The sequence below is a fragment of the Oryzias latipes genome, chromosome 18 (assembly GCF_053564925.1).
Source record: "Oryzias latipes strain Hd-rR chromosome 18, Olatipes_Hd-rR_3.1".
Classification (NCBI taxonomy): Eukaryota; Metazoa; Chordata; class Actinopteri; order Beloniformes; family Adrianichthyidae; genus Oryzias; species Oryzias latipes.
The window spans coordinates 35,583,563-35,605,758 of NC_136254.1; the positions used below are offsets into that span (position 1 = coordinate 35,583,563).

The 22,196-nt window shown below is 42.4% G+C and overlaps 1 protein-coding gene across 3 annotated transcripts in view; it reads left to right on the forward strand.

Annotated features, from left to right (window-relative positions):
• Positions 1 to 340: 340 nt before the first annotated feature.
• Positions 341 to 22,196, forward strand: part of LOC105353778 (uncharacterized) — an 81,612-nt gene continuing 59,756 nt past the window's right edge. For all 3 annotated transcript variants that reach the window (XM_078936803.1, XM_023966223.2, XM_023966224.2), the window contains exons 1-3: positions 341 to 1,972; positions 2,047 to 2,127; positions 3,952 to 4,165. In XM_078936803.1, coding sequence (XP_078792929.1) covers positions 1,753 to 1,972; positions 2,047 to 2,127; positions 3,952 to 4,165 — 515 coding nt within the window. In that variant the 5' untranslated portion in view covers positions 341 to 1,752. The remainder of the gene's footprint in view (positions 1,973 to 2,046; positions 2,128 to 3,951; positions 4,166 to 22,196) is intronic.

The following is a 22,196-nucleotide window of genomic DNA, read 5'->3' on the forward strand; positions in this document are numbered from 1 at the left end:
CTTTGAGACCCCCATCCTTAAATTCTTTGACCATGTATTTTTTTTTCATGTAATGAGGCTTGTTTCTCCAAATAAAGTTAAACGTCATTTGGTTGATGGATTTGATCATTTTGTTTGGGATGGCATTAGAGGAAGATGGATAAATACATCTAGACAAACCCCCCATCTTTGTCAGACAGATGCAGCAGCCATGTGTCTTTTTGGAGCCACATATTCAACCTGGTCTTACATTCATCAAGTTTTTCACCCACATTCCTTGATTGGCTTATTTTTTGATCTTTGTTGATATAGATGCCCAAGTATTTAATTTCTGATTTAATGGGAATCTGATTGATTTCTTTTAAGGGTGTGTCATGAATAGCCAACAGTTCACATTTCTTTAAGTTTAAGTTTAACCCTGATGCTTTGGAAAAGTGTTTGACTTTTTCAATAGCTGCTTTAATTTGACGCTCATCTTTTAAAAATAGTGTTGTGTCGTCTGCTAGCTGGCTAATAATCATCTCTGTGCCCAAGACATTGAACTTTTTGATTTCACTACAATTCTTAATATAAATGGCCAACATTTCAGTAGCTAATAAGAACAGATATGGAGAGATGGGACAACCTTGAGGGATTCCTACAGCAACTTTGAAACTTGGGGTGGTGCCATTAGGAAGGATAACACAGCTGTTGATATTCTGATATAGACCATAGATCAGGTTTCTAAATTTAGTCGTGCTCCTCTGTCTTCCACCGCAGTCCAGTTTGTGTGAACGTCACGACACGGGGGGGGGGGGGGGGGGGGGGGTTAAACCGGGTCAATACTTTTTTCTTTTTTCAATTCAGTTTTTCTTTTATTTAAAACACAAAACAAATAAATAAACTAAAGCTTTCTAAATAAACTGGTAAAACAGAATAAGTGTGTCTGAAGGAGAGAAATCCAGTGGGATCCAGCCTGTTTAAGACTTTATTATTATTTTATTCCATGACGGGAAAATTCTTCTGTCTGCAGCGGGAAAACAGCTGTCCAGAAATGACACTGATGATGTTTGATGTGACACTAAAACACAAGAATGTGTCCATTAATGTCCATTCATGAAGCCCACAGCATTTATTCATTCAGGGTTTTTATTCAGATCAAGACAAAAACAGAAAAATGTGGAAGTTTTTACCAGAACCTTCAGAAAGAAAAAAAAGAAACGAGTTCAGTCTGAAATAACTCCAAACTACATCTAAATCATGAATTCAACAAGTATGTTTCATTTAAGTTTCCTGATTTTCAACCCGCCGGTCTCCATCGTATCGACCAGCGAGGGAACTTTGATCAGTGCCTCGCGCAGTCCGTCCGCCAAAGCCGTCCGGCAGGAAACACTGCCGCACCGACAGAGGCCATGTCCGAATTCCCTTTTGTTAAAACATGTTCAAAGTACTTTATTTATTTTAAAACTACCTTAAGTTTTTAATGTAAATGTTAATACAGCTTATTTGACTTTTACATAATATTCCATTGAACTGTTACCTTATCAAAACGGTCGAAATACATGTTGAAGTAATATTTATATAGGTTGGGTAAATAATGATAGATATATTAAAAGCGTTGCATTAAATATCATCAATTAAATGTATTTTTACACAGATCCAACATTTTGTGAATCGGGTTTTTAAAGATCTGTTTCTACACGGATCACAATAAAGGTTACACCGTCACGAGCAAGAGACCACCGCGAAAGTTCGTGACGAAAATCCAAAGGTGGAAATAATAAAGTCTCAAGGATGTTTTTCTGCACCACCGACAGCGAGAGCTTCTCCAAGGCCGACATCCTCCGAGGGATCATCACCGAGAAGCTCAGCATCGCCACCCGCGACATCCTGGCGGTGGTGGAGAGGACGGTGGCCGACTACGAGGAGGAGGCGTCGGGCTTCAGGCGGAGGATCGCGCGGCAGGAGCGGCAGCTGGAGCTGCTGCAGCCCCGGGTTCGCCTCCGCAGGCCGCGTAAGTTCTGGCAGTGCAGCGGACGTTCGTCAGCTTCTATCCTGGGTTAAATTCTGTCTTTGTCCCGGGAAAAGTGTTGGAGCCCGAACCGCGTGGCTACGAGGAGCTGGCCGTGCAGGAACCGCCGAAGGAGGAGCTGCTCCCCCCGCCGCGTGGTCAGTTGGAGTCGAGCACGTGCGCAACAAACACATTTAACTTTCGCGAGGGTTATGTGACACAACATTCCTCTCAACGCAAAATGAGCCCCAGAAACAAGTCTGGATATAGTAACCTGCCCCTCAGCGGCCCCCCTCCTCTGGCCCTCCTTCATTTGCCCCCTGAACCCCCCTTTAGGACCGCAGTCAAGTGGTCCACATCTGTTCTGTGGAAGTGCGAAGTTTAACACTGACAAGAGTCAATTTTCTTCACACTTGCTGTGATGGTCATGAACATCATTACCAACAATATTCCAGTGAAATTTTTGCGTCACCTTAAATGAAGCAACTTTAGAAAGAGTTGACACGACCAGATGTTCCCTTTACCTGGAGTTTCTTCATTCCTGTTTGATTCCATGTCATCTTCAACAACACAAAACACTCTTTCAGTGTTAAATCTCACTTTTAGAATCTGTCTGATTATATTTCAGACAAACATGTTATTTCTGGTAGTTTATTATAGAATGAACAGACATGCAGTCTAAATGAATACATTTGTACATCAAATAACAGTATAGGGCTCAGTAACTCTCATTGATTTCTGAGTACAGTCCATGTTATTGATAATGGGTAACCGTGACATGATGGCTGATATTAGCGCTTTATATTCAGCTCGCTGGGCGCGTTTACCGTAAACTAGGATGTAAACGCGCATGCGCAAAGTCTGACGGCTAGCGAGACCGCACCTCCACAGATGTGGCTCACTTTCTCGTGGTGCTTTTATTCTCCTCTGATCCTCATCTGTTTCTCCTCTTGTCTCTTTATCTGTCTCTTCTGATCATCCATTGGTTCTGCTTTGTCTGCTGCTCCGGTTCTCCTTCTGTTCCTCATATTTCTGTTCTTGTTTTTCCTCAGATCCGTGTTTATTCCCCTCCAGTTCATCCTCGGACTCTCGTCTCTTCCTCATCGTATCTTTATTCCACCATATCATATTTCTCCTCATATTGTCCTCCTCGTCATCAGGTTTTCCTGCTATGATCTTTGTTGGATGCTCATCTGTTCCTGCCTTGTCTGTGCCCCATCTTCATCTTCAATGAGCCTCCTCTGATCTTCATCCTTTCTCCTCTCATCCTCATTTGTTCCTCAATTTTGAGTTTCTCCTCTGTTGCTCCTTTGATCTTTCTCTGTTTCTTTTTGATCCTCTGGACAATCGGAGGAGAACTAAATCCTGATAGGCGTGTCTGTCTGGAGGCACAGCAAGGAGAGAGAAAGATCCTCAGATGAAGGAAAGAATGGATTGTTGAGTGGAGGTGGATTTGCTTTGATAACGTTTAAGTCATGTTAGCACTAAACTTAGAAGCAAGTTAGCTTTAGTTTCTGGAATGAACCCACCCACACAGTATGGAAGCGATTCTGTAGCATAATTAAAAATAAAAGTCAAAACCAGAAATGCTTTTTCATTTTAGAAGTGAAGCTGCTTATTTGATGCAGTTACATTTAGAAAATGAAAAAGCATTTCTGTTAGTCCATTTTCATTGTCAAATTACACATTTCTAAATACATTATGCTAAACATTTACCAGAGAACGTTTTGAAAATGAAATGTCAAATACCAGTTTCTTTATCATTTCAATTAAGTGACAGAATAAAGAAAAAGCATTTTGGTGGATTGCTGTTTCATTTTAATTTGATGTAAAAAAAATGCAGCTTCATTTTGAAAATGAAAAAACATTTCTAGTTTTGACTTTTATTTTTAATTATGCTACAGAATAGCTTCCATAACACAGAAGCATCAAGGAATAAATCAAATTTGTGAAGATCTGTCTTTTCTGTAAATGTATCTCAGTGGGAACCAAAAAGAAGAAAACAGTGTTTTTAGGCGTGGAAGACTCTGTGAGGCTCCACTTTCCTAAGAAGAATGACGACGAGGATGATGATGATGGTGCTGGTGCTTTTGATGATGAAGCTAGTGATGAAGAAGAGCAGCTGGCAGAACAGGTCCAGCCTTCAGCGAGTTCCAGGGAAAAGTCCAAGGATCCGGATTTTGAACTCCCAAGGAGGTGACAAACCTACGGCTGCTTTAACGGTTTAGAAGAAGAGAACCGTCCTCCTTTGAGCTGAATGGACTTGAAGACATGTTTTGTTTTTGGGTCCGTGTGTCACAGACCGCAGCGGCGCCCAGTCCGGCCCAGCAGCAGTCCGACCCACCTGAACCTCAGGATTCGGTTCATAAAGGACCCAAACGTGGATGTGTTACACAGTTCTGGTAAGTTCTCTGTGTCTTTAACCCTAAAATACCCAGAACTGTTGGTAATCTGGTGACTTTAGAACTGCAATCATCAGAAAATCCTGATCTGTTTTAGTCCCTTACCGGATTCACTTTGGAAACGTACACAAAGACGTAGGTTCCAAGGATTAGTTCCCAAACTGACAGCATTTGTAGCGATAGCTATGCTAATGGGGAAACTAATACGTCTGCCTTTGTTCTCCGCCGGTGCTGTACGGCAGTGAACTGGTTGCCATGGATTTGATTTATCACACTGGCTTTAGCTTTTCCAGGATCCAAACAGACCAGCTCATCACCTAATGATGAACCGTTTGAGGATCTTCTCTATGAATCTGGTTTCTCTCCTAGTTTTTAAGGACACTATTGTCCGGGACCTCAGCTTTCCTCAAAGTCTTCAAGAGTCAGACTTCGTGGATCTTCTCAGGTCCTCCTTCCCGCCACTGGCTGAGAGTGACAAAGACTTTGAGATCCACACACTCAACCAAAGTAAGAGGCTGATAAAACTGCAACTGAAGACCATGGCTCCCAGGGAGATCATCAGGAGCATGAAGTCCAACGCGCGGCAGGCAACCGTCCTCTTCATCAAGCTGAAGGTAGGTACTGGTTGAGCGAGACGTGGTGGAAAAGCAGGAATAATTTTTAGCTTAACAGCTGCTTAAAAGCCTTACATGCTGTTTGTGAAACGTTCAACACTTGCAGAGGCCAGAAGCTGAGAAGAAGTCAGAGGAAACGTCTGAAGAGAAACTCAAAGGAGCATCTGAGGAGATCAAGGAGAAATCTGAGGAGGAGAAAGAGGAGAAGCCGGAGGAGGACAATGAGGAGATGGAAGATTCCCACGTATCAACAGTAGAGGACACACCTTCATCTACTGATGCTGTACCAGAAGAAGAGGATGTAGCTGGACCGAGTTCAAGGTAATTGAAAAATAATTGTGTTGAATACCAAACCCAGTTTTCTGGTTCTGCTCCATAAACGTTCAAACCTGGCCAGCATCCAGACACCAGGTTTGTTTTTATACTGAATCCAAAACCAATATAAAGTTCCTCCTATCAGCTTTGGTTTCCCAGAGAGAACATTCTATCCAACTGCTTAGACCTGGGAGACAACTTCTTTGTTAAGAAATGCCCTTTCATGGTCTCCTGTGTGCTGGATACCTCTCAAAGGAATCATGACACTCACCTGTGCTTGAATACCTGTTAAGTAGAATTTTGTAGTCTTTGGCTTTTCTCCTAAGACTATGACAGGGGTGTATTCATGTTTGCAACATGTGCTGGACTTTATTTGTTAGGAAAATCAGTTCTTTGTGTGTGCAAATTGACATGTCTTGTTTGGAATCAATGGTCCACCTTTGTAGGTGTAATTGTAGTATAGTAATGTTGATTCTGAAAGGACACTACAGGTCCTGACATGATACTTGCCTACTGACTAAAGAAACTCATTGTACTCCATGAGCGCCTGGCAGCACAAATGAACCAGCTGCTAAGAGATGTGATTCACCCCGAATGGCAAACAGAAGGGCGAACGATCCTGATCCAGAAGGATCCCTCAAAGGGTGCAGTCCCATCCAACTACCGGCCAATAACCTGTCTCTCCACAACGTGGAAGCTCATGTCAGGCATCATTGCAACCAAGATAAATAGGCACATGGATCAATTCATGAGTAACACACCGAAGGGCATTGGTAGAGACTCCAGAGGAGCCAAACACCAACTCCTGGTGAACAGAACAGTCGCTCAAGACTGCAGGTCACGACACACCAACCTGTGCACAGCCTGGATTGATTACAAGAAGGCCTATGACTCAATGCCACACATGGATCACTGAATGCTTGGAGCTGTACATCATCAACAGGACTCTAAGAGCCTTCATAGGAAACTCAATGAAGCTTTGGAAAACCACCCTTGAAGCCAATGGGAAGCCACTTGCACAAGTGTCCATCAAATGTGGGATATGCCAAGGTGATGCTCCGTCCCCACTGCTGTCCTGCATAGGTCTGAACCCCCTCAGCCAAATAATCAACAAGACTGGCTATGGATACCGACTCAGAAATGGGGCCAACATCAGTCACCTCCTCTACATGGATGACATCAAGCTATATGCTAAGAGCGAGCGTGACATTGACTCCCTGATCCACACCACCAGGATCTACAGTACTGACATTGGGATGTCATTCGGGCTCCAGAAATGCAGCCGGATGGTGACAAAGAGAGGCAAGGTAGTCCACACAGAAGGGGTCTCACTCCCAGAAGGAACAATAGCAGACATCGAAGACGGCTCCAAGTACCTTGGAATTCCGCAGGCACGTGGCAACCTGGAGCAGGCAACAAGGTAAGCTGCAACAGCTAAATACCTCCAACGAGTAAGTTGGAGGTATTGAGAAGCTCAATGGCTTCTCAGCCATTGAGCTGGCTGAGAAGCCAGCTCAATGGCAAAAATAAGACCCGGGCAATAAACAGCTACGCACTGCCAGTTATCAGATACCCTGCAGGAATAATAAGATGGCCAAAGGAAGAGATACAGATCATGGATGTTAAAACACGAAAGATTCTCACCATGGATGGAGGGTTCCATCCCAAATCCAGCACCCTGAAGGCCCGTACACACCGGGATGAATATTCGCCAGCGTTTTTCGCCACGTTTTTTGTGTTTACACCCAGGCGATTTTCACTGACGATGAGCCGAGCGAACATGCAATTTCCTTCCCTGACATTAGATGGAGCTTAATGTAAACAGAAATACTCCTGTACACAAGGTGGCGCTGCGCAACTTTACGCTTCTTAAACTCGCTTTTCCCTCAGAAGAAGAGAGCAAGTATTTACGCGCTTGTCAGAATCATACAAAGAAAACATGAATATTATAATATAATATAACATATGCTTGGTTCGGGGATATTTTAGAATGTCCGTCATTATTTCTTCGCGGCAGTGTAGACGCTACTCGGCGTCTATCTTCTTCGCTGGTATGTGTGCTCAGCAAGGCAGTTTTGTGTTTGAGTGCCCCCAAGTTGCGTTTTACTGTAACTTCAGAAGCTCCAGACACGTGTGCAAAAGCACATCTATTCTCATTGGTTGAATAGATTTCGACGCGACGCGTCAAAAAAAAAACGAACCCGAGGCGTTTTTTAAAAAGTGACGCTTTGACGCGTGGCGTTTTTTCGCGTCGGTGTGCACACTCACATTGGTGCCCTTTGTTTAGTCACGAGGCGTTAAACGTCGGCGAAAATCGCGGGTGAAATTCGTGGGCGAAATTCGTCCCGGTGTGAACAGGCCTTGAGACTGTATGCTAGCCGCAAGGAAGGAGGCCGAGGAGTAGTGAGCGTAGAAGCCACTATCCAGGATGAAACATTCAAGATGCATGAGTACATCAAGCTCAAGGCCCCAACTGACAGTGTGTTCAGTGAATGTCTCAGGCAATGGAGAGCAGAGGATACAGTGCTGGAGGAAAGATCATGGTAGGACAAACCCCTGCATGGGATGTACCAGCGGACCATAATTGAAGTGGCTGATATCAAGAAGTCCTACCAATGGCTAGAAAGGGCTGGCCTACAGGACAGCACTGATGAACTCATCCTGGCAGGTCAGGAACAAACCCTGAGCACCAGAGCCATAGAGGCTCAGATCTACCACACCAGACAAGACCCAAGGTGTAGATCTACCACACCAGACAAGAACCAAGGTGTTGATCTACCACACCAGACAAGACCCAAGGTGTTGATCTACCACACCAGACAAGACCCAAGCTGTAGGCTGTGCAAAGAGGCGCCTGAAACAATCCAGCACATAACTGCTGGATGTAAGATGCTGGCAGGTAAAGCATACATGGAGCGCCACAATCAAGTGGCTGGAATAATATACAGGAACATGTGTGTAGAATATGAACTGGAAACCCCAAGGTCAAAATGGGAAACACCTCCGAAGGTGGTAGAGAATGAGAGGGCAAAGATCCTGTGGGACTTCCAGATCCAGACTGATAGGATGGTAATGGAGAACCAACCAGACATTGTAGTGGTGGATAAAGAACAGAGGAAAGCTGTTGTGGTGGATGTGGCAGTGCCAAGCGATGGGAACATCAGGAAGAAGGAACATGAGAAACTGGAGAAATACCAGGGACTCAGAGAAGAACTGGAGAAAGCCTGAAAAGTGAAGGTGACAGTGGTGCCTGTGGTAATTGGAGCACTCTGGGCAGTAATACTGCTTGTCCAGGTTGTGGCATGCGGAACAACGAAACGCTTCCCGACCTTATTGTGGCACCATAAGTGAGATAACCCGAACTGGTTTCATTAGATTCTTATGGAAGCGCCATGAGTCAGTGTCACTGTGTGAGCACCAACATGTTTAGTGAGATGAGCTGTTACGGTCTGAGCGAACTGTGACTAAAGAAACATTTAGCCAAACCTTAAAGCAGACTGAAGACTTTTATAGTCTGGTTCCAAAACTAAATCCTTTTCTCACCTCTGTGGTGGGAGTTTGTATCCACGAAAACGGTTTAGGTTTTAATGGCCCTCAACATCTCAGTTTACTTTTGATGGTAATTGTTGGGTAAGTATGATCTTTGATTGGCAAGATGGTGGGAAATCGTCTGTTATGCGAACATTCGTCAGCTCACTGATCATTAACAGTGGATTCATCACGTGATCTCAAATGGCCATTACAAACCTTTCCGATATCAAACCATTTGCTTCCTCCTGTCCTTTCAAGTCTCTGGAAGTGAGCATTTATTGATTTACCTGATGAAAGAACAAATGTTCAGACATCAGAATCCCCTTTACTATGTTCACCAAGTAATGTGAGATTTTTGCTCCTCTGCAGCTCGGGTCCTCATGGTTTCAGGGAGGAAGCCGGGTCCAAAGAGTCACCGGAACCTCAAAGGGACTCTGAGCTAGACGATGTGGATCAAGATGATGCCTCTGCTGAGGATCCAGAATGGAAACTGGAGTCCAAGCAGCAAATAGAGGTGAAGAAAACAGCAGATAAAAGTCCAGGAGAACGGCGGAAAAAAAGGGTCTGTAAAGTTTGTGGGTGCTGCTACAAATCCCTGGGCAGTTTGATCAAACACACGTGGACTCACATGGACGAACCTCAAAGAGTTTGTGGCGTCTGTGGAGACACTTTTGAATCTCCGGACGAGTTGAAGGAACATCTGAGAACCTACGATAAAGTCCACAAGTGTGAGGAATGTGGGAAAACGTTTGTTAGCATCCGCAATTTCAAAAGACATTTAGACCTGCACTCCAGAAAGGTGGACATCCAGTGTGACGTTTGTGGGAAAAAGTTTGTAACCAAGAATGGACTGAGCTTGCACCGCTGGAGCCACACAGAGGAACGGCCATACAAGTGCGATCTTTGTGATAAGGCCTTTGGTCTGAAAAGTCTTCTGAAGGCTCACAGGAGGAGCCACGATGAGAACCAGTGCCACATCTGCAGGAAGAGCTTCTCTAGCACCCGAGCTTTGTCTTGGCACCTGATGAGTCACTCTGAAAAGCGGCGCTTTGCCTGTGACATTTGTGGGAAGCGTTTTAAAAACCCCAATACTCTGAACAGCCACAAGAAGATTCACATGGACAGAGAACGGTCGTTCCTCTGCCATATCTGCTGCAAAACCTTCTACTGCAACGGAACGCTCAAAGTTCACATGACGACCCACAGCAGCGAGAGGCCCCACGCCTGCCAGGACTGTGGTAAAGGCTTTGTGGCAAAAGCAGAGCTAAAGAAGCACCAACGAGTTCACACCGGAGAGAGACCATATGCCTGCTCCCTCTGTGGACGGCGCTTTAAACAAAAGATGGCTCTAGACAGCCACATAAGAAGTCACTTAGGCATCAAACGCTTTACCTGCACACAGTGCGGGAAGGCCGTTTCACGGCTGGAACACCTGAAGGTCCACATGAGGACCCATAGTGGAGACAGACCCTACAAGTGCTCACTGTGCGACAAGGCCTTCACCCAGAGCCACTGTCTGAAAACACACATGATGAAGCTCCATCCTGGAGAGAACCCGAGCCAGAACCCAACCGGACCCTAAAGGACCTTTATCAGGACAAACCAAACAGACTTCTGCTTGTGTGCGGGCTTTCCATCGATCACTGAGCTTTCACTGTCTGATTAACCGTTAATGATGATTGTATGAGCCGAAGTCTCAGTTATTGTTTCAAGTCATCTGTGAATTCTGTACATTTTCTTCCATCTTTGTGGGGTGAAAGTCTTCAAAGTTCCAACACTTCATTCTGATTGAATTAATGCAACTTCTATGTTAAAGACTAAAGTCCTGTGATTTTGCTTCAGACGACATGTTGGCCTAAAAAGTTTTCTAATCTTGCTTGATGGGTATACGGATCCTGAAGTTAAGTCATGGCAACTGGACTTAAAATCGTCTTTCTTTAAAATGTTCTTTGATAGATTTTAAGTCCAGTTGCCATGACTCAACTTAAAGACAAGTCTTACCTGGATGAATGAGGATCTTTACCGACCTAAGTAGCCAGTGTTCACATAACTCCTCGCGAAACCGTCCAGGTTCCATCTAGGGCTGCTCAATATGAGGAAAACTTGCGATTTGAGATACTAGTCATCAATATTGCAATGACAATATAACTTGCGACACGTGAAGAAATAGCAAAACAAATATAAACATAATTTGCATTTCACTGCAACAGTTTAATTTAAATGAGATTCAACATAACTTAAATTGTTTCCTTGTTTGGGTTGAGTTGAAATTATTAATTGCTGCTGGTGGCTTTTCTTTTTTATTCTCATTCAGCAGTAAAATGGATGATTTAGATTTATTTATGGTGTAGCCGGACATGTGACCAAACTCTTCAAATAATTGCAGAAGAGCAGGTATAGATGAGTCTAAGTTGGAGAGATATAAAATAATATCATCTGCGTTCAATGACAATCTATGTTCTACGTGATTAATCGTGATACCAGAGATGGTTGGATGAGCACATACTGCCAAAGGGCATCCCAGCCCACACCCACGTTTAATATCAATAGGAGCAGAGACATTTTTGCTTGTTAAAATTTCAGCAGTTGGATTTGTGTAAAGTAACTGAACTCATTTGCGAAATGTTTCACCAAAGCCAAATTTTGCTAGAACGCTGAGAAGAAAAGGCCATTCGACCTTATCAAAGGCCTTACTCTGCATCCAAAGAAAGCAGGGCCTGATCCACAGTGTCTTTTACCCCATTGACGATATTTAACACTCTGTGAACATTGTGCAAGCCCTGGCGACCTAAAACGAAACCATTCTGATCCCTATGAACAACATGAGGGAGAGTATTCTGCAGACGCATAGCCAACATGTTACATAGTATTTCAAGGTCAGAGTTTAGTAAACTTGTAGGTCTCATGTTTTCACATTTATCACTTGGCTTTCCTGGCTTGGGTAGTAGAATGATTAGGGCACAGGTCATAGGTTTAGGAAGGGCTCCGTAATGAAATGATTCTTGAAGCATGTCTAACATTGGCTTTAGGATTTTATGTTGAAATTTTTTATAGAAGTCTATTGGAAACCCGTCAGGTCTTTCCAGAACGTGTATTTTTTCCGGCTTTTTTCATTTCTTCTACAATTATATTCTCTTCTAACTGCAGTTTGAAATCCTCTGGGATAACAGGTATAGATGAGTCTGTCAAGAAATGCTTTTTGAGCTTCATGATTTACATTGTCATAAAGATTGCAGAAGAAGTTTTTTAATTCGGTACTTATTTCCTTTGGGTCCTCTACAGTTGTGCCATTTTTGTTAATTATTGAAGTTATGTTTTTTTGGGCCTCAAACTGTTTAATTTGCCAGGCTAAGATCTTTCCAGGCTTGTCTCCTTGTTCATAGAAAGTTTGATTTAACCTCAAGATATCTGAGGCTGCACGATCTGTTGACTCCTTATTATACTCAGCTCTCAAAATTTCTAATTCTTTTTCAGCTTGCTGATCTTTGAGACGACTGTTGTTGTGAATTTGGGCTATACAAATAAAATTGAATTGAATTGAAAATCTTTATTTGGATACACTTTCTCCTCAGTTGTTCTTATTCTGTCTTCTAATTATATTCTTTTTTTTGCACAATTCTCTTGATTTTGATGAAGTATAGGAAATTATATGCCCTCTTTAAACAGCTTTAAATGCCTCCCATCTTACTCTGGCTGAAGTTTGAGTAGTGTTCATAGTAAAATATTCATCTATTTTATTCCCTACAAATTCAATATGAGACACTGAATATAAAGACCCCTGCCATCCTCTGCTTATTTTGACATTATCCTCTTCCAGAGTGTGAGTCTCCTGGAGGAAAACAATTTTAGACCCAACATCTTTTATCTTATTCATAACCTGTTTCATTTTTTTTTGTTTTGTTCAAGCCCCTGCAGTTCCAAGATGAGCATTTAACTTCAAAGTTTTGTGTCACTTAAACAATGTTGGATAACATTTCCTACATGTATAAACGGGTCTGAGAGGTAAAACAAACACACAAACAATATCTCCAACGAGATGAACAACTTAACACACTAAACCCCTTCCCCATTTTTCCCAGCTAACTGGGCGACCCCCTGATGCATGCTGCTTCCGGCCGCATTCCATTACAAACGTAAATGATAAATGGCGTATACTTATATAGCGCTTTCTACCTTCTTACGAAGGCCCAAAGAGCTTTAAGGCCCGTACACACCAGGACGAATATTCGCCAGCGTTTTTCGCCACGTTTTTTGTGTTCACACCCAGGCGATTTTCGCTGACGATGAGCCGAGTGAACATGCAATTTCCTTCCCTGACATTAGATGGCGCTTAATGTAAACAGAAATACTCCTGTACACAAGGTGGCGCTGCGCAACTTTACGCTTCTTAAAGTCGCTTTTCACTCAGAAGAAGAGAGCAAGTATTTACACGCTTGTCAGAATAATACAAAGAAAACATGAATATTTCAAGCACCAGTAGCTCCAACTGGTGATTGGTTCAGGGATATTTTAGAATGTCCGTCATTATTTCTTCGCGGCAGTGTGTAGACGCTAATTGGCGTCTATCTTCTTCGCTGGTATGTGTGCTCAGCAAGGCAGTTTTGTGTTTGAGCGCCCCCAAGTGGTGTTTTACTGTGACTTCAGAAGCTCCAGACACGTGTGCAAAAGCGCCATTCTCATTGGTCGAATAGATTTCGACGCGAGGCGTCAAAAAAAAAAAAAACGAACCCGAGGCGTTTTTTTTTTTTTGACGCTTTGTCGCGTGGCGTTTTTTCGCGTCGGTGTGCACACTCTCATTGGTGCCCTTTGTTTAGTCACGAGCCGTTAAACGTCGGCGAAAATCGCCGGCGAAATTCGTCCCGGTGTGAACAGGCCTTTACAGTCACAGTCCCATTCACCCATGCACACACACATTCACACACACATTCATACACTGGTGGTGGCTCCGCTGCCGAAACACTGGCGCCAACCTCCCACCAGAGGCAAGGTGGGGTTCAGTGTCTTGCCCAAGGACACTTCGACACATGGGGGTGCAAGGCTGGAAGTGAACCTGCAATCTTACGATCAGGGGTCGACCGGCCTACCGCTGCTATTCTACTCTGCTAGCTTTAGGGGGAAGTTGTATCCTTTAGAAATGCAATCAGATGCTCCGTCTACTGTTTGGTGTGACGTACGTCTTCAAAAAATAAAATAAAGTAAAAAGTTACATATAAATAAAGTAAATGTATACCTTTTCAGTGTTCATAGTAACAAAAGGCAAGTAGGTTTATCTCTTACATGTATTAAAATAATGTTAAAAATTGTTTAACATAAAGGAACAGCCTGCGTAGTAATATTTTTCACTGTACTTGCAAACAACATAAACTTCAGACCCAAATTCACTTTCTAATATTTAAGACCAAACTGTATTTATTATTACTGTAACCTGCTGTTTCCTTTACACTTTTGTTAAGAGAGGGTCATAAAATTAAACAACATAAAAATGAACATATCCTGTGTGTTAAAGTCTTACTCTGTTTTTACCTTGTGAAGCAAGATTTCCATGTAGTTCTTTCATTTACTCCTTTGCCTTCTTGGATCATGGATATAAAACTCTGGGCCTCCTCTGCGTTGGGGAATTTCTGCACAACGTCTTTGTACGTCAGCACCAGTGTAGCTGGGGATGAGATGCCATGTCTCAGTCCAAGCTGGCACAGATGCTGGCCTGCGGCGTCTAACTGCTTACGCTGTTTGTGTACTTCTGCTGCCACATCGTTATAGAATCTCACACGCTGGTTCTAATATAGAATTTACTTTTTTGGATCTTGCTGCTTTGGACACTTGGAAATCTCATGGTCAGCGTTCTTGGTGGCGCGTCCGAACTCCTTTTCGGTCCAACCCGATGTGCTCGTTCTATGGTTAGGGGCTGCCAAAGTGGAGCGATATCCAGTACTTCAGGCAGCCAGCTTTCCAAAAACACTCATGCGTTGGAGCCTTCTGCACCTTCGGGTAGATTAACAAGTCGGAGATTATTCATTATTTTCTCCTCCAAATACTTGTTATTTTTCATCAGCTTCATTACTTCAGCATTCATGCTTGTTTGAACATCCTCACCCGGTTGATTTCCTCCAGCAGCGGCCGCCATTCCTCTGGTCACCGCAGCAGATTCCTTCTCGCGCGCGGCGTTAGCTGTTGTGCTAGCATTAGCGGTTAGCTTTTCCGTAGTTTGCGGCCCGAAGTCCGTCAATTTACATTGTGTGGATGGCTTCGGCCTTTCTTTACCTCTATTGCCAGTGGCGGACATTTTCACAGATCTATCTTGATGTTTGGAGCGATTTAAATCGTCCTTTTGACGGATAGTTCAGTGTTTTTGTGACTTTCTAGTTACCGGTCGTTTCCGGAAGTCCACTAAATTTACTATTTAATAACATTGAAACAGATCACTGACACAGTTACGTTCAAGAAAAATATTTAAAAACAGCATATTAGACAAATGCAACCAGGGAGATTCATCAGGGCAAATTTAAACAAGAGACTAAAATGGGTTCAGGAGGGATGGGAGAGTGCACCTGAAAAGATATGATGTTATAATTGTTTTGTGCTTATGTTGATGTAATGGTTTGCATAAGAATATGTTTTTTTCCACTATTCCAACAGTTCAAATCTTAAAGAAGGGTTAAGGATATTGTATTTTGTCTTTTGACAACAATGAATGAATCAATATTTGCTTGAGAGGAAATAGGAGAAAGCAATCTACCCTAACCCACCCCTATCATGTTTTACTGGACATCACTGATAGGTCATCTGAAGTGACAAACGTATTGATTTACCTGATGAAAGCAGAAATGTTCAGACATCAGACTTTACTGTGTTCACTAAGTAATGTGAGATTTTTGCTCCTCTGCAGTTCGGGTCCACATGGTTTCAGGGAGGAAGCTGGGTCCAAAGACTCACCGAAACCTCAAAGGGACTCTGAGGTGGACGATGTGGATCAAGATAATGCCTCTGCTGAGGATCCAGAATGGAAACTGGAGTCCAAGCAGCTAAAAGAGGTGAAGAAAACAGCAGATAAAACAGGTAAAAGTCTTGGAGGACGGTGGGAAAAAAGGGCCTGTAAAGTTTGTGGGTTCTTGTACAAATCCCTGGGCAGTTTGATCAAACACACGTGGACTCACATGGACGAACCTCAAACAGTTTGTGGCGTCTGTGGAGACACTTTTGAATCTCCGGACGAGTTGAAGGAACATCTGAGAACCTACAATAAAGTCCTCAAGTGTGAGGAATGTGGGAAAACCTTTGTTACTATCCATATTTTCAAAAGACATTTAGACCAGCACTCCAGAAAGTTGGAAATCCGGTGTGACATTTGTGGGAAAAAGTTTGGAACTAAGAATGCACTGATCGTGCACAGCTGGAGCCACATAGAGGAACGGCCGTTCAAGTGCGATATCTGTGATAAGACCTTTGGTCTGAAAAGTCTTCTGAAGGCTCACAGAAGGAACCACGGGAACCAGTGCCACATCTGCGGTAAGACCCTCTCCAGCACCCGAGCTTTGTCTTGGCACCTGATGAGTCACTCTGAAAAACGCAACTTTGCCTGTGACGTTTGTGGGAAGCGCTTTAAAATTCCCAAAAGTCTAAGGAGTCACAAGAAGATTCACATGGACAGAGAACGGTCGTTCCTCTGCCATATTTGCTGCAAAACCTTCCACTGCAACGAAACGCTCAAAGTTCACATGGCGACCCACAGCAGCGAGAGGCCTTTCGCCTGCCAGGACTGTGGTAAAAGCTTCGCGAGGAAAGCAAAACTGAAGTACCACCAACGAGTTCACACTGGAGAGAGACCGTTCTCCTGCTCCCACTGTGGACGCTGCTTCAAGCTGAAGTCAACACTCACTAGCCACATCAATACCCACTTGGGCATCAAACGCTTTACCTGCACACTGTGCGGGAAGACCGCTTCAAGGCTGGAACACCTGAAGATCCACATGAGGACCCACAATGGAGACAGACCCTACAAGTGCTCACTGTGCGACAAGGCCTTCACCCAGAGCCACTGTCTGAAAACACACATGATGAAGCTCCATCCTGGAGAGAACCCGAGCCAGAACCCAACCGGACCCTAAAGGACCTTTATCAGGACAAACCAAACAGACTTCAGAACATTGAAACAGCAGATTCAGAAGCTGCAGACAAGAGTCCAGCATGGAAAGCAGAGATGGCTCTGTTTCTATCCATCCCATAATTACTGAAATCTATAAAGCAAAAAATAGAAAAGAGAACACAGTTGGTACTTTTTTGATGTGTCATACTCATTTGACACTGTTAACAATACTATTCTTTTGGATAAACTTGAACTTCTTGGCATCACAATCAACTCTTTACTTTGGTTTACAGGTTATTTAACTGGACTAGAGTCCTCACTCCTTCCTCTACAATGTGGTTTACCTCAATCTTCCATCTAGGATCCTCTGATATTTTTAATATGTCAATGATCTACCCAACACATCAATTAAACTTTCTAAAACATTATTTGCAGATGAAACCAGTGTATTTTATTCCCATAAGGATTTAGATACTTTTAAAAACGTTGTAAATGATGAACTTGACAAGAAATCTACTTGGTTTAAAGCTAACAAATTGTCACTCACTATAAAAAACCACACTTTATATTGTATGGTCTAAAATCAAAGGCCATGGGTTTCTCTTTTGAAATACAAATTGATAATATTCCAATTAAGAATGTTAGTTGTGTTCGTTTCCTTAGTGCACTAGTGGATGAATCCTTGTCCTGGAAATCCCATGTTGGTTTTATTAGTACATAAATTGCCAGAATTGTGGGTATCCTGGGTAAAACCCGTCATTTGATGAATACAAAGGTTGCAATTATGTTAGTTACTGTAATATTGCTTGGGCTAGTACACATCAAACTAAACTTGAACCAATTCTGCGTCTACAAAAAAGAGCTCTGAGAATAATGTCTAATGTAGGACATCAACATTCATCTCAACCTTTTTGTCAGGCCAGTGTCCTGAGTGTCTATCAAGTTATCCCACTTCCATATGCATTGATTTTATATGGATTGTTTTTACTGAATTGTATTTTGTTAGCTTATAGACTCTTTATGGGGGTTGCCACATGTTAAGCCCCTTGTGCGTTTTTGGCAACCATCCATCACATGCAGCATTGTTGTATATTCTGTTTTTATTGACTTTTTTTTATATAAGTGATAAATGAAAAAAAGAACACTAGCTCATCTGAACAGCAAATGAAGAAGTTGTACCTTTACATTTTTAGGATTATGATCAGGGAGATGCTGTAGATGATGCACATTTGTAAGGTCTTTCATTTGAACACCTGAACAGCTCCACTGTTTACTTACAAACGATCCTGGACTGGTTCAGAAACTCTTCACCTTCAAGAGTCCAGAAAACTGAAGCTGATGGAGGTTCCACTCACCATCAGAACGTCTACTGGAGCTTTTTCTACTCATTTCTTTCAAATACATTTTTCTATTGTACCTTTTTTTTAAATGAGTTAAAAATAAAAAGTTAACATTTGCTTCCTGTTTTCTTTTATTTCTAAACTTTAGAGTTTCATTAAAATAAAACCAAAACCAAAGCAGAACTCCTTTAAATGTAATTTCATCTTAGCACCATTTTAAATAGAACTTGTAATGGTATTGGCTATAAAGCCTTGTTTCCAAGTACGGTCCCTTCAGACCACTTCAGTACTTTTAGTGTTTCCATTATAAAATGGACCCATGAAGCTGGACCAAACCAAAACATTTTTGGACCCTCGTTGGTTGTAGGTCCATAGAAATACTTAACAGACCAGTTACATCCAAGCTACTGTTGAACCCTGTTAGTTGGCGGACAATAGAAAGCTCCAAGAAAATGTCTGTATTTCTCTTCGCCACCCACAATCTTCTCTCAATCAACATTATTGGCTTCAAAAAGCAACCAAAAGCCAAGTGGAAAAGAATGAGTACCGCTCAGTGGAAATGAGGCTTAAGTGTTCACATTTCTTCAACATTTCCCTCCTGTTTATCATTCTAACATCTGTATTCTCACATAACTAGACATCTTCATTACTAATTTTTTGTCTATTAATCATTTTCAGATTCCTGTTAAGATGTACACTCAAAAGTATATGTTGATTTAAGCTTAATTTCTGGAGTGGTTAGGGTTAGTTAGTTAGTTAGTTAGTTAGGATTAGGCAGTGAGCAGGTGTTCCAGTTGGTGTGTCGTGTTCATCTTCTTCACTGTCTTCCATGGCAGCGTCCAGGTGGGCTGTTTCAGGCTGTCCCAGTGTACAGACCACCACATCCATGATCCACGTTAGGACTCCACAAAGAACGAATGCAGCAACCAATAAGTGACATAGGCTAGAGTCGCTGAGCTAGCTTGTTGTATATGCAAATTTGGGCGCCATATTGAATAGGTTGAGATGCTGGCTCACTGCTGTGCTCCAACTACACAAACAGAGCTGGAAAAGCAAGGATGTGACTACAAAACATGTCTCCAAACGTGCTGCACACTCCGCCTTTCTCAGTCAGCAGCATGTCCAGGGCAATTCTGTTCTGGAAGGCCATCAGTGACGTCGGTCTCAGCTGTGCATGAATAGCTGTGAAAATCTCTTCAGAAAAGTAAGTATCTGCACAGTGGAATGTATGTAATGAATTTTGTCAAATTTTAAGTAGGCGTTACAGGAAACTACGATCCGTCCTGCCGCACAGGATTAGCGGCTGCCGGACTCAGGAGAACCATGTGTCTCATGGACTTCCAGCTCTCATGGACTTCCAGCTCACACAGCGGCTTTGGGGCAGTGTGTGAGCTTTTCAAAGCAGAAATGTGGCTCAGTCCTTAGAAACTGTTCAAACAATCACGTGGATTTGTGTTTCCAGTCGCGTCGCGACAAAATAAAGGCTGATGTTATTCCCACATATTTACGTGCAGCCAAGATGCAGATTGCAGCGTTTCCCGCATCGATTTCATGTTCATCAAACAATGCTAATGTTGTTAGCACGTGTTAGCATACTGCTAACACTGGCTTCTTCCAGCTCCATTCTTCCACAAAAAAAGCACTGACCACACGGATTAAATAAAACGATGAGCGAACAGGCGCTTCATAATATTCATAACATTAATAAAAGCACATTTGGAAGATTACATTACAGAGCTGTTGCATAAATGTATGTGGCAGCTGTTTGTTTACTGTGGGACTCATTTCCTTTTCCTGTATTTCAACACTACGGCGCATGTGCCAATGATTTTTTCCGACCTAAAGTGTGACCATGTGGACGTTTGTTATAATCAGAAAAAGGTTTCCTGGGCCCATGAACACGGTTGGATTTTAATCCGACCATTAATACCATCAAGATATTTTGCCCATGTAACCGCGGCTACTGTCACTTCATTATAATGATAAATGGTATTTGACATTCCATTTTCGAAAAGTTCTCCAGAAAATGTGTAGCAAAATTCAATTAGAAATATCTAATTTGTCAATTAAAATGGATTAACAGAAATACTTTTTCATTTTTACAATGTAACTGCATCAAATGACTCAAAAATAAAATAAATAAATGAATCCTTCACAAAGCTCTTTCATTCTCTACGTTAACATCGCTCATTCTGTGACATAGTGAAATATTGTGACGTATTGACTTTTATTTTTAATAATGCAATAGAAATGCTTCCATACACAGTTGCTCATTCTGTGACATGATTAAAGCGAAATGCAAAGAGGGGATTGCAATTTCGCTTTAATTACTGTATGTCACAGAATGAGCTGTGATTAGGTAGAAAATAAAAAAGCATTTCTGGTACTGACTTTTAATTTGAATTGTGCAACAGAAATACTTCCATAGAAAATGAGTTAGTGTTGGACAGAACATTTCTGTTTTTACTTTTGGATTGTCAGCAGCAGATCAGCATCAGTCATGTTTAACCTCTTCAGACCTGGGGCCTCATTTATAAAACTTTGCGTAGGATTTGCGTCAGAAGTGGCGCATGGATGAAACATAGGACGTGCGTACGCACAAAAATATTCGGATTTATAAAACCGTGCGCACGCACATCCTACGCATCTTTCCCTTAATAAATCACAACCAATTCTAAATGCAGCGCAGCTTTTTGCGGCTTCATGACACGCCCATAGTTGCCCATAAATAGTCCGCGAAACGCCCACAAATTAATATTCATTGATTGGGAAACCATGGCAAACACCGAGAGGAAATCAAAAAAACGTAACTTCACTCAATGTGAAGTAGAAGTTATCGTTGGCGAGGTGGAAAAGAGGAGAAAAGTGTTGTTTGGAGGGCACAGTGTTGGCATTACTAATGCCTAAAAGGCACGTGAGCGGCAAACGGTGGCAGACGCCGTAATGCTGTAGTGCATCGGGGGGGACCGGAGCGCCAGATGCACCGGGTGACACGCGTGGTTCCTCCGAGTGCTCCTCTGTAACGCCGTGCCCAAAAGCCCGCAGAGGTCCAACAGGACGGCTGGAGGCCCCTGGTGTCCACATACATGAACATCACCCCTTGGCTTCTATTACCAAGTGGGTCATTCTGATGCCCCATCACTGTGTGTAGAGGTCTAACTCTACAATATACAAATAATAAATTGATTGATTGATTGAACTCAAATGTTAGCCCGGGTCTAAAGAGGTAAAAGACAGTATGTTCAACCCCACTAAGGGGGAATAGAAAATCTAAAGTTGTCTTTTTATTCTATTCTTTATGTATTAGTGGATCTACATTCCTTAAACGCCTTAATTCTGTCTCACCCACCCCCCCCCCTTTATTTCCCTAAAAGAAAAAAAAACAGGTTGATTGACGGAACCCAGGGCCGACGAGCGTCTCTGTCTTTCCAAACAGAAGAACTTATCCATTTATAATTGATTTTATTTACGTAATTGTGCTTAACATTTTCTCTGACAAATTGCTTTGTTTTGCCAGAAGTATACATAGTTTACATTCATTCACACAAAACATAAAATGTGAAGATCTAAATTTAACTCAAAATATGATTTCAATTAGTCTGATTGAATAGAAGGTCACAAACAGTTGGTGAAGTATTTAGTCCCTTTATGTCCACATAGAGGAGAAAAAGTCAGTGGAACACAATCTTTTTATTACCCTATAAATGCATTAACAATAGAATAAAATAGTGCATATTCAAAATTGTACATAGATGTAACCTGATAAAATAATATTTTTGTCGTTTTTCCCCACAGGATGGTAAGAATGGTCTTTTTTTGCCAGGCAGATGGAGAAAGCATTGGATTGTAGTTCAGTGACCTGCAGACATAAATGTTGCTTCATCCACACAGTGGATATTGTTTGTCTGTAATGACCCAATCTGTGGTTCAGTTAGAACATAA